The following is a 12,025-nucleotide window of genomic DNA, read 5'->3' on the forward strand; positions in this document are numbered from 1 at the left end:
TTGTTTGAGTTTTGAGCTGCCACAGGAAAAAATATTTATTTAACCACTTGATAAACATGTAGATAAATGAATAAAACATAGTGAAAATCTCTTAAGGACAAGCTGGGAAAGCACTAATCACTTGTGCCATTTGTTGTATTGAGTATTAGTTTCAGTCATTTTTCTCCTTTCTGAAAAATTATCTCAAGGAAGCAGAACATAAGGTCAGCTTCGTTTTGGTCACTCAAAGGCTGAACAGGAGTCTTCAGATGTGAAAATAAACACCCTCCAGAGATTTCAGCACACTGCTCCAGAACACAGCCAGGGATGCCATGAAAACAGCACCAGCTTGAAGGGGAAAACACTTTTTCCATCATCTCTCCAGATTAAAACAAAAAAACCCCAACCAAATTAAATCCAAAAAAAAGTTTAAAAAGACAAAATGTCAGGGTGAAACAGGAAAGAAATCAGAAATAGAGTGTGGGAAAGGACACTTTAGTTTACTGAGTGGTCCTTTTTTTTTTTCTTGTAGATGTCTTGCAGCATCTTGTAGCTGCAGAGCTGTTAAATGTTAGATAATCAAACCATTAGTAGTTAGCACTGAATTTCCTGACCCCTCTCAGTCAGCTTTCAGCTGTTCAGACCTCACTTTGCATTTTTCAGTCTGGCAGCTTAGAGCCATTAAACTCTGGAGTCAGCAGAACTATCTGGAATTACCTTGTTACAATTTGAGGAAAATGAAATTATCTTTCAGATGTAAACAGTTTCTAATTAAACTCTGAAGCTGTTTATGTTCCCAAACCAGTCTGAGCTGATCTCAGCACAGACTTCTTTGTTGTCTTTTTCTTTTTTTTTTTTAATAAAGTTGATACACTGATGTAATAAATTACTTATGACAGAGCTAGGTCTGTTGTGCCAGCAGTGCAACTGCTTTTTTTTTAAAAAAAAAACAAAACCTTAAGCAACATATCCCTCTGCCCCAGTAATTTAGCACATTGCATTCTGGTCCTTCCTTTAGTAGGAAACAGCCACGAGATTACAGAATAGATTTATGTCAGTCTTTCCCTTCACTCCAAGTAGCCCCACATCTGCAGTGCATTTGGCCTCCTTTTTTTGTTAATAATTTCCATGCCTGGCAGATATATTTAATTTTTGTGATAAATAAGATCTGTGTTGAAGAATTAGTAGCGTTGGTTGAAATCCATTTAATTTTTGCCAGTCCTTTGCAGGAGTGGGTCACTGTTAGCAATTAGCACACAGAACTATGGGGCAAAAAAAAAGGAGAAAAAAGATAATTGCTTTTTATTTAGTTTAGTCTTTCCCATTTCAGTAGATGTGCTGTTAGAAGGGAAAATATTTGGCTTTGCTGGTGTATTCTCAAGGAGAACTCGCACAGATTGACAGCATGACTTTGCTGTAAGTGAAGCTGACAAGGAGAGAGGTGACTTCTCAAATGAAAACACATTTTACTCCTGGTGTGATTATTTATAGCAGATACTTAAGGACAAGCAGGGTTTTCTGCCATGAGATGTATCCACTTTTCCTGGCCTGGGTGCTGGGATGAGAGAGCTCAGCTGCCTTTTGTCTTGTTGCTGTAATATCCATAGGAAATATAGCTCTGAGAGGGACATTTTTCTCCTGCAGTGCTGCTATTGCCATGACCCATAAGAACAAATCATATGAGGACATTTCCCTTTATCTTGGCTTTCTGTTTCATATAAAAAAAAAAAAAAAGAAAGAAAGAAAACAAACCCCAAACTTTTCAACCTGCAGGGATAAATCTGAAGAGAAGTGCATGGAAAATTAAGCACCCAGTGTCCAGTTTTAATTGGTGTTAATGAATTCCAAATTCTTGGCTTAAAAATGGAAACATACCTTCAAGGGCAAATCCTTAAGGTCACATGAAAGCTTCTTTTTGAACATGTGCTGTATGCCCAGGAGCACTTGAAGGAATTGATGTGGACTTGGAAGGCTGAATCCCTGTAATTAACTGGTGCCCACAGCTGCATTTGCCACAGTTGTCATGGGAATCACAGAGCCCTTTGTGCCTGGCATAGATGTGCAAAATGTTGAAGATTTTACCCTGACAATTCCTTCCTGTAAAGTCATTTTTGATCTTTTCTAATGTCAAAGCCTGCCAGAGGGTGCTGGGCACATTTTACTGGGGGGTTCTGGTGGCAGCAATGCAGGGAGGCTCCACTTCAGCCTTTGCAAATGAATGATGCAGCCCCAGTGATGGATTAAGATAAGAAACCACCTATTATAAAGGCACTGAAAATGAAGAGGTAAAATAACTTCAGTGTCCTGGAGAGCCTTTCTGTCTGCCTCTTATGGCATGGAAATTGTGTTCATCTCCATCCCTGACGCTCTCCTGGCAGCCAACCACCACCAGGTGAGAAATCCAGAGTTGGGAGGAAAACTCCCATGGACTTCAATAAGGCCAAGATTTCATCAGGATCCATATGGGTTTTTTATAGATTTATCAAAAGCCTTTCATTCCTGTGAGTGGAAGTTTTAATTTGCTCATTAAGCATCCCTAAGTCTTAGATCATGGCTGGATCCATCCTGTCCTCATGGCTTGAAATAATGAAATTAATACACTGTGGCTGCTAATTTTATTTTGCTCCAGCTCCATGAAAAAGAAAAGGGAAGGTAGAAAAAGTGATTCCTTGTTATTATATATTTAGGATTTTTTAAAATAATTCCATTTCCACTCACCTGAGGTGCTTTAGGTGGCATGGGATAAAGAGCTTTTATCTCCTAACAGAAGAAAGGAAGGTGGGAATGCTGGGGAAACTCAGACTAATTTCTGGCACTGTTTTTCCTCATTTATCTTTCCTTTGGATCTTCCCAAAGAACAAAAAATTAAGCCATGATCCTTCTGCCTTGGAGTCCTGATTTATTAAGAGCCCGAGCAGTACAGATGTTAAGTGAAATCAATACAAGCCTGTCCCCCAGGTATTTATTACTCCCAAATTTTTGCAGGGCTCAGATGCTTTTCTCCAGCACCCACATCTCATTTCCATGCCCTTCATTCTCTGCTCCTGCTCTTCCCAGTGGAACAGCTGATCCTTGGGCTTTGTCTGTACCAGAGCTGGACTCAAGGATTCTTGTGGGTCCCTTCCAACTCAGGATTTTCTATTAAATCCTTTCTCCCTAGCCTGGATTTCTCCTGGTTGGGTTTAGCCCTGTTTGGGGTTCTCTTCCCTTAACTTGGTGTCATTTGATCTGCTCATCTGATGTCCTGGCTCATCCTCACCCAAATCCATCTCCTGAGCTTAAGTACCCTCTTTATGACAGGTCTTTCAATCAATCTGGTTCCCAAAGTCAGATTATTTTTTTTTTCATCTTTGTCTGCTCCTGGCCCATTTAAAAAAATCAATTCCAAGGTTTTTCAAGGGAGAAAATTAGAATGTAACTGCCTGGAACAAAAGCAGATTGTAAAATCATGTTGGGAACTAACCAAAGCACCTTTTCCCTAATCAGAAATCAGCAGGAAGCTGATCTTCAGCAATGGTTTGGACCATTTGTCTTTATTTGCTCGTCACATGCTGAGGATGTTGTGTTTTCTGTGACAAATTTAAACTCAGGGCATTCTGGTTATGCTCCTTATCCAGATTTTCCTTCACTGCTGGGAGCTGCTGGCAGGCACAGGGTGTCTGTATCCTGCTTTTCCTTAGCCTGGGACCAGACCTGACCCGGCCTTTTCATCCCTCCCTCTGCTCTGTCTTGCTTTTTGACTTTTCCTGTAGTCAGCATTGGATTAGCCTCAAATTCTAAGCAGTAGATTGTGAAACCTGAACTCTCAGCAATCCAGCAAATTTTTATTAATGAGGTAGTGGTCTAAAAGGAAACAGAGCAAAAGATGAGCCAGAGGCAAATTCAAACTGATTATAGCTCCTTTCCTTGGCTGTCTGGTTTCCAACAGAAGGAACAGTTGTCTGAGTTCAATTCCCATGGAGCTTTTGCAATGCAGATAACTCCAGCACAGAGTCAGGATCCTGTCAGGGGTGATAAATTGGTTTAGTATTGCTTCACCCCCAGAACACAAAGGAAAGTCACAACAGGCCTCTCCTCCAAGAAAAAACTTCTCTGACCATCTATTTGTCAAAGGGAAAGTAACTGCTAATAATGTTTTATTTGGCAGTTTTGTGACTGCCACAGCAGTCTATACTGTATAAAGCCATTAAGTGTTGTTCCCTTGCAGAATGGATTTTTGGGAACCATCCAGGCATTTGTTCTGTCACTGCTTTCTTCCCTGAAGTCCCACATTCAGCATTATAAATCTGCCTTTTTGAATAGTCCAGGTAGTTAAAATTTCACCTTCTGTGTAATGGGAGAGGTCAAGCCTCAGCTGGGGCTGTCCAGTCTGGGCACCTGAAGGGAGATTGCTGGAATTCATTCTGGGAATCTGCACTGTCCCCAGGGAAAAATTAAAACAAACTTAAGGCATTTATGTGCAAAGTTTAAACATTTGTTCGGAAAGGCTTTCGTTCCAATAAGACTGGAAATTCCACAACAAGCCATCCAAGCAGACATCAATTAAATTATCCACCAGTGTGATATATCCCCAGTTATTTACTGGAAGAGTTAGAAGCCACCGTGTAGTGAACATGACAAAAGCTGTAGGAGAAATCTGGGCTTGTTTTGAAGTCACTGACCATGAACTCAGACAGAAGAGCTTTGATGTCATCTCTAACTACGTGGCCCAATTCCGTGCTCTACTTTATCCATGCTCTAGGGATTAAAACTCTCAAAGAGGAGCAAGGGAATGAAAAACAGGCTAGAAAAATAAGTGTGGGTTGTCAGAGACATGCTCTACCTTTTGAAGCAAACTTCCCATTTAAATACTTTATCTGTAGATAAAACCACTGTACATTTTTAGCTAAATCCTTCCAAATCACCTGAAAGAGATCCCATCAGCTCTGGGACTGATGTCTTGGGCAAAGCTCTGTCATGTGCTGCCTCCAAAGGCTCTCCCTTCTCCAAATTTTCCCAATTTGCTGTTTGCAAAAGCTGTAGGTGTGAAACAATCTGCAGATACCTTTTAGCTCCCCCTTTTTTGGGGTCAAAAACTGCGTTTGTGCCTTTCTCCCTCAAAAGTACTTAGATATTAAGACATTGTGTAAATAATGGATTAAAAAGTCCTTCCCATATTATGGCACTTGTCTAATTAATAGATTAAAAAGTCCTTCCACATTATGGCACTTGTCTAATTTTAAACAATTGCTACTAAAATGTGAGGTGTACGAAATAACGTGTAGTGACAGAACTTGATACATGAAGGGATCTGTAGTATTTGAACACCTATTTCAATATCAAAGAAAACTGGATTTTATCTCCTGCTTGACACCTAATTCTGTGAAGTTCTTTATGCTTACTAATTCATTAACACACTTGCTGTACAGAAGAGCTGGAGTGTCAAAAAATGTCATCTAATAGCAAATTCACTTTTATTTTGGTAGGCTCATCTCTCTTAGGAACCCATAAAAAGTTGTTTTCAAAAGCTGGAGAGCAGTAATAACGTTGAGGAGGTTAAAACCAAAGGGGATGCTTTGGAGTGCAAAAGAATTGCATCAATTAGATCAGGAGTTAGAGGAGGCTGGAAAATTGTCACGGTTCCTTGAAATCAACACCACCCTGGGTCTAGAAACGTTCATGTTTGCTTGAGTTTCTGCCTTCTAGAGGTTTATTCTTGGGTTGCTCCCTCTAGTGCTGCCATTTTTTTTCCATGGAAAAATTACTTATACCCATATTAACAAAAGCTACCCTATCCCTATTCTTTAATTGAATTTCCCTCCGTTTTTATGTTCTCATGTAAAAGTGGGATGTGCAACAGAAAACATCACATATTTCTGTCTCAGACATCTGCAGAGTCTGAACAAATTCAGACTCACATCTCCATCCTCCAGTACAAGGTTCTGCATTTCACTTCTCCCCTCCAGTTGTGAGCCAAAAATCAGGAATTTTGGAGGTTTAGGAGAGTAAATATTCATATTTCTGAAACTCAAAGGGTGCTCAGGTCATGACAGACCCATAAAAAGTTGTTTCCAGAAGACACAAAGTCACTGTGGTGGTCAGTTCAGACAAGGTGTTGTCATGGAAGATGTTGGAAATTCAGGTGTTGGACTAGGGAAGCTTCTGACTCAGCACCTCTCTTGTCTTTGAGCACCTTCATGCTCCTAAAAAGTACAGCTGGTGCCAGAGCTATTTCCAGATAAGGCCCCTCAGGTTTGGATTTTCAGGAATTCTGGACAAAGTTCAGTCACAGTTTTCTGCACCTTTGGAAATTAACTAGCCAACAGTTGTTTCCTTAAGCATGCTCCAAAAAAAAATAAATAAAAATGTCCCTTTTAAAATTAATATAATCTCCAATTATCATATTACCTCAGGGAGGGAGGTCTGGTGGTACTTAACAGAGCTCTTTGGGGCTCTTGTGCATTTTAATTGAGTGAATAATTGTAAAACACTTCAGGGTCTTTTGGTAAAAGGCTCTGTATAAACATTGCCATAATGCTGAATAATCAGGTTGTGATATGAACTGGAAGAAATGAACCCTCTAAATAGATGTGTATATACATATAGTGTCTGTGTGTGTGCATACACCAACATTTGGGACAGAACAATGCAGTTCCTTGAGAAAAATCCTGCAGCTCTTGAATAAGAAATAAAAAGTGAGATTGGATAGTGATAATTGTAATAATCAAAATGTTTTTAAGATATGATGAGCCTGTAGTTGATCCTCCTGTGCAATGGATAGAGAATTCCCAGAATCACTGTGTTACCCCTTCAGTGATGCTTGTTGGGAAACACAAAAATCTGTTGTGTTGATGGTGGAGGAGCTCAGAGGAGGTGGACCCGAGGTTCTGAGATGTAGACAGCCAGGATTTGGAGGAACCAAAGGAGTTCCACCGTTCCTGAGGTGGTGCTGCAAGGCAGCTGGAGGGGTTTGGGTCTCCTGCAGCTCAAGGCCCCTCCAGGAGTATTTCAGATGGATCAGTAGGAAGGACAGTGATGGGATCATCCCACCAGCCTGAGCAGTGCTGGATGTGAGGCTGATCTCCTGCTGCCCTGCCCCTGATCAGCATCATCTCTCCTCAGTGCTCTGGCTGTCTCATCTCCTCAGCCTGAAATTCCCTGGGTTTGTACCCTCCTGTCATTCAGCCCCTGAGGAAGGGGAATTCCTCTGAAATGGAGATGAGCTTTTATATTCTGGGAGGAAAAAAAAAAAGAGAAGAAAAGCAGCCTGTGCTGGGCAACGAGGTGCTGGTACAAAGAATCCTCTCTGCTGAAATGGGAGTTGACAGGGTGCTGATGCCACTTCACTTAGTTAATGGAAGGAGCCATCTAATACAGGCTAAATGCAGAACTGCCTAAAGGAACCTGGCATTTGGAGGGCTGGGGTGCTTGAAATATAAATGAATGGGACAAGCCCAGGCTCTGTTTCCCAAGGAATCGATTACCAGGGATCCTCTGATGACAGTGAAGGTCTTATTTGCAGGAATAGGCAAAGCTGTTTTTGTTGGAAACTGGGATATTTGTTGCTGGGGATTAAACACATCTTTTAAGCACCAAGGAGACACCGAGGAATGCTGTGGATTCAAGAGGGGTAAAAAGACTGTAGTGATTTTCCTTGCTGTAAAGCCACTGAGGAGACTGATGGTAGTGCTGGGAACAATTTGAGTTCTGTGGAGTTGTACCCACAGGCAGAGAGGTTTGACAAAATGATCCATTGTGTATTACATCCACAGATACAAAAATGTATGGGACACAGCATTTTAGAGTAAGAGTTAGGCTGGACTAAGGTGTACTTTCTCTTTCCAGCTGTAAAAAAAAATAAGGATCTGTAACAGAAAATGTCTGGAGTGAAGATGGATGGAGTATAAAGACTGCTGATGAATTTTTTACCTCTGGAACATTCTCTCATGGTGTTTATGAGCTGGTTTTCCAACAGAATAAGTGTCTGAGCTACCACAGAAAGCACAAACATCCCTGTTTAGATATTACTGAAATCTTGGAGACAGGTCAAGGACTGACTTTACTGTGGAGACCCCTTTTCCTTCTCCCACCCTAAGGCAGCTCCTTCCAGGTGAGATCAGAAGCCTCTTTACAGGATAGTGGGAGGAAGCTCCTGCATTTGTTTAGAGGTTGAATTCCTTTCACATCACCATTCCTTTGTCATTTTTCACAAGATCCACTCAAACATTGGTTTGAGCACCTCTGACATTCCCTTCCCACTCCATCTGCCAGGGATTTCATTCTTCTGATGAAACAGCTTTAAAATTGCAAAGACAGACAAAATACAGCCTAAAATCACAACAGTCAAGTGCTGTGGCTGTCACATGGAACTTTATTGGTCAAAAGAGACCGGTTGTGTATCAGAATTTCACATCAAAGATCAATCAAGTTTCCAATGAAATACCAATAGGCACCAGTTCATGTGGGATCTTCTCTTGCATGGTGTGCTTACCCTGAAGTTTCTCTGTTTCCACCAGCTGGGTTTATTTCTGGGTTTTTACTGTTTTATTTGGGAATTACTTGGTAAAGAAGAAGCATTTCAGGAAATGTCATCATGTGCCATGTGCTGCACTGATGTCAGTTGAGGAAATCGGTGTCAGGAGCAGGAAAAGCCAGAAGATGAATGGAGCTCTGAGTTCTAAATAGGAAACAGCTTGAAGTTCCTTTTTTGGGGGGAAACATAAAGCTCATTTATCAGCAGAGACACAATTTCACCTCTGTCACAGAGGAAGGACTCTGCCCTCCTTCTGATGGACAGACACACCTCACATCCACGCTAATGATCCTGGGAATGCAGGGATGCAAAGGAACAGCCCCAAAACACTGACAGGTTTGCCTGGTGAGCTGTTCTCGTGATCTGTGCGTAGCTGAGAGGTGTCACACGGAAATCTGCATTGATTGTGTTCCTCAATGGATTTCATTCCCTGTGTGTCTCCTTGTCTCACCCCAGTGGATATCAGAGTGCCAGTGAGAGCCTGGATGATGCAGTATTCATTTATTCACACTTTGATATGAGGGCCGTGTCTGATCAAGCCCTCATCAGGATTTAGCAGCCAGATGTATCTGGGTTTCTTTGTTTTGTCCTGCTCTTTGGCAGGAATGTGCACCCATCTACCTGTTCACTGTCATGTACACAGAATTTTGTGAGGTTTCTTCCCAGACACACTGAGAGTAGGGCAGAAGTCTGTGGTGTGCTATTAAGAGCATCTCCAATTGCTCAATATAAAATGGTCAGTAGTTTTCCAAGTGCCTTTATTTTCTGTTCCATTACTCTGAGTACCTTCCCTGTCCTCCTTTGGGGCCCAGCTAACAGCCTGGCTCCTACCTCCTGCTATTCTGAAATTTCTTTATTTATCTTAGACTCTGTAATTTTTCTGAAACATTGATATTTTCCAGCAATCAACTTATTACATGGAGATGCCTATTAGCTTTCTGAAGTCATATGTCAGTGAAACTCAAAACTGTTTAGTTTAACTTGACAAGCCCTATAGTGATATTGGAAAATTATTTTCTTCTTCAGACTCGTGTTTATGTTCTTTTCCAATGAGCTGGCTGTTTTATTGCAAAAGAAACTGTAAAAGAGGTAATTTTAACTAGGCACAAAATATATTCTGTAATGTATCCATAACCTTCTAGAAGATCCTAATTAACTTCCTTATGTCAGCATAGGAAGCTCTATTGCATTTGTAGTTGCCAAACATTTCTTTTTTTTAATAGAAATTTTCCCTTTCTAAGACCTGCGGGCATCATCACTCCCAAAACAAGCTTTTCATTTGAGGGTATCAGAAACACCAGGAGATTAATAGAAGTCTGAAGTTCAGCAGTGCAGAATTTCTGTTATTTCTATCTGTTTTCTTGCTTGTCTGCAAAGATAACAATCCTAATAACATGTGGGTGGCACAAAGCAGTCAGTGAGTAAAGTGAAATTGCCAGGTTGGTTCCTGAGCTGCTGAAATGTTGAGTTATTGCTGGACCAGAGAGTGAAAAAGGTATCAAGTCTGAGGGGAAAAGCTGTTTCACAAGGTGTTTGTGACACAGATTCAATGTAATTCAATGTGAGATATCTGGGAAAATTGTTCCCTGTGAAGGTGGGGAGGCCCTGGCACAGGGTGCCCAGAGAAGCTGTGGATGGAGCAGCCACAGCAAGTGTCCAAGGCCGGGCTGATGGGGCTTGGAGCACCCAAGCTGTCCCTGGAGGTGGAATGGAATGGTTTTCAGGTCCTTTTCCACCCCAAAGCGTTCCATGGCTGCGATTCCCTGCCAGCGCAGAGCAGGCCTGGCGGCCCTTCGGACACGGCGCTGTCGGCCAGGCCCGCGTGTCGCGTGCTCTCCCTTCCGTGAGGACTCTGCAAACAGTCACCAGCAGAAATGGAATTCAGTTCTGCCAGAGGAAAACACCAGTTATCTGCTGAGATTTGTACTACACGGGGTTGTTTTGTGTGCCTGGGTGTTGTGCAAAAGGAACGGGAGCTCACAGCAGGGCCGAGTCATGCACTCAGCAGTGGGAATTCTAAACAGGAGCACAGTATCCTTACAGTCCTGCTGATCTAAAATAAAAACTGTCTTTGCTTAAATCAAGCAGTTCCCAAGCTCAGCTTTGATGAATTGCAGAAGCAGGCTCTTATCAAGTTAACAGTGGGGTTTTTTTTTCTTTTATTCTTTTTTTTTTTCCTGAAAAGAGCAGGAAGTTTGCCATTCTGCAGAGCAAGATGAATGAGTTTGCTATTTGAGGCTGAATTTTCCAAGAAGGATTAGGATATTTTGCAGTCCTGCAAATGCAGGATACTGCTTGCAAACCCAGCATTTCTTTAGGCTCGCAATCATAATTTGCATTAAAACTCCATATGCAAAAGAAGGAGAAGGAATTTCAAATGTGAACACTTCCAGCCCTTAACAGCAGCTACAGATTGAAGTGAAAAAGTGAAAATTCCCTCACTCATAGTCAGAATTCATTAATTGTATTAATGGCTTGGGCTCAATTTCTCAGTGGATTTCGTTATGACAATTCTGTATGATAAAAACTGAACACAATCTTCAGTTTAAGGCACAGATGTGCCAAAATGTCACCAATGTGACAGAAGAGAGAGAGGTTTCCACCTCATATAACAACCTTCCTTTTGTCTCCATGTGGTTTTTCTCCAGCTATCCATTCCCCATGGTCTTCAGTAGCTGCAGTAGAAAGGACCTGGAAAACAGCCTGGAGAAAGGAGTGGGAATGTGCCTTTTTAACCTGCCTGAAGTCAAGGAGTCCTTTGGTGGCCAGAAGTGTGGGAATGGCTATGTGGAAGATGGAGAGGAGTGTGACTGCGGGGAGCCTGAGGTAAGACACCAGCTGGGAGTCACTGCTCATGTCCTGCCTGCAGGTTTTCAACAGTGGAGGGATGGTTTGGTGTGTTTGGTGTAAAATAAAACTCTCCCTTCTCTGCTTCCATGCCATCAGCTTAAACCTCAGAGTCTCAGCAGTGCAGGGAGTCTCGAGCATATTCAAGTTGCCAAAGTTCAGGCAGGGCTTGGGTTAAGAATGTGCTCAGTTCATCCTTAGAGAGCAAACTCTGCCTTGTCCAGCAGACTGGCCATGACCTCGTGTTCCTAGAAGTTCCTTCCAGCATTAGCTAATCAGTTAAACTCAAAAGAAGTTTGAGAACTTGGCTCAATTTTCTCAAGAATACGTGAGTTAGTTGAAGGTTTGTTTCCGACAATGAGAATATATTCATATATTTATGTTTATATTTATGTTATGTTTATATAACCATAGAAACTGTGCAATCATAGAATGGTTTGGGTTGGGAGGGACCATAATTTCATTCCACTGCTGCCATGGACAGGGAAACCTTCCACTGTCCCAGGCTGCTCCAAACCCTGTCCAGCCTGGCCTGGGGCACTGCCAGGGATCCAGGGGCAGCCACAGCTGCTCTGGGCACCTGTGCCACGGCCTCACTGTCCATATATATAACACTATATAAATAGAAACATTAATATTGGCCAGGTATTTTTCATTGCAACTTCAGTTTTTAGGTACAAGACCTTT

General features: G+C 41.8%; 1 protein-coding gene across 3 annotated transcripts in view; it reads left to right on the plus strand.

Moving 5' to 3' along the window:
- ADAM12 (ADAM metallopeptidase domain 12) overlaps window positions 1-12,025 on the plus strand; it is a 170,805-nt gene that overhangs the window by 131,134 nt on the left and 27,646 nt on the right. For all 3 annotated transcript variants that reach the window (XM_086900257.1, XM_086900259.1, XM_086900258.1), the window contains exon 12: window positions 11,140-11,317. In XM_086900257.1, coding sequence (XP_086756383.1) covers window positions 11,140-11,317 — 178 coding nt within the window. The remainder of the gene's footprint in view (window positions 1-11,139; window positions 11,318-12,025) is intronic.

The sequence above is a fragment of the Cyanistes caeruleus genome, chromosome 8 (assembly GCF_971803275.1).
Source record: "Cyanistes caeruleus chromosome 8, bCyaCae1.hap1.1, whole genome shotgun sequence".
Taxonomy (NCBI): Eukaryota; Metazoa; Chordata; class Aves; order Passeriformes; family Paridae; genus Cyanistes; species Cyanistes caeruleus.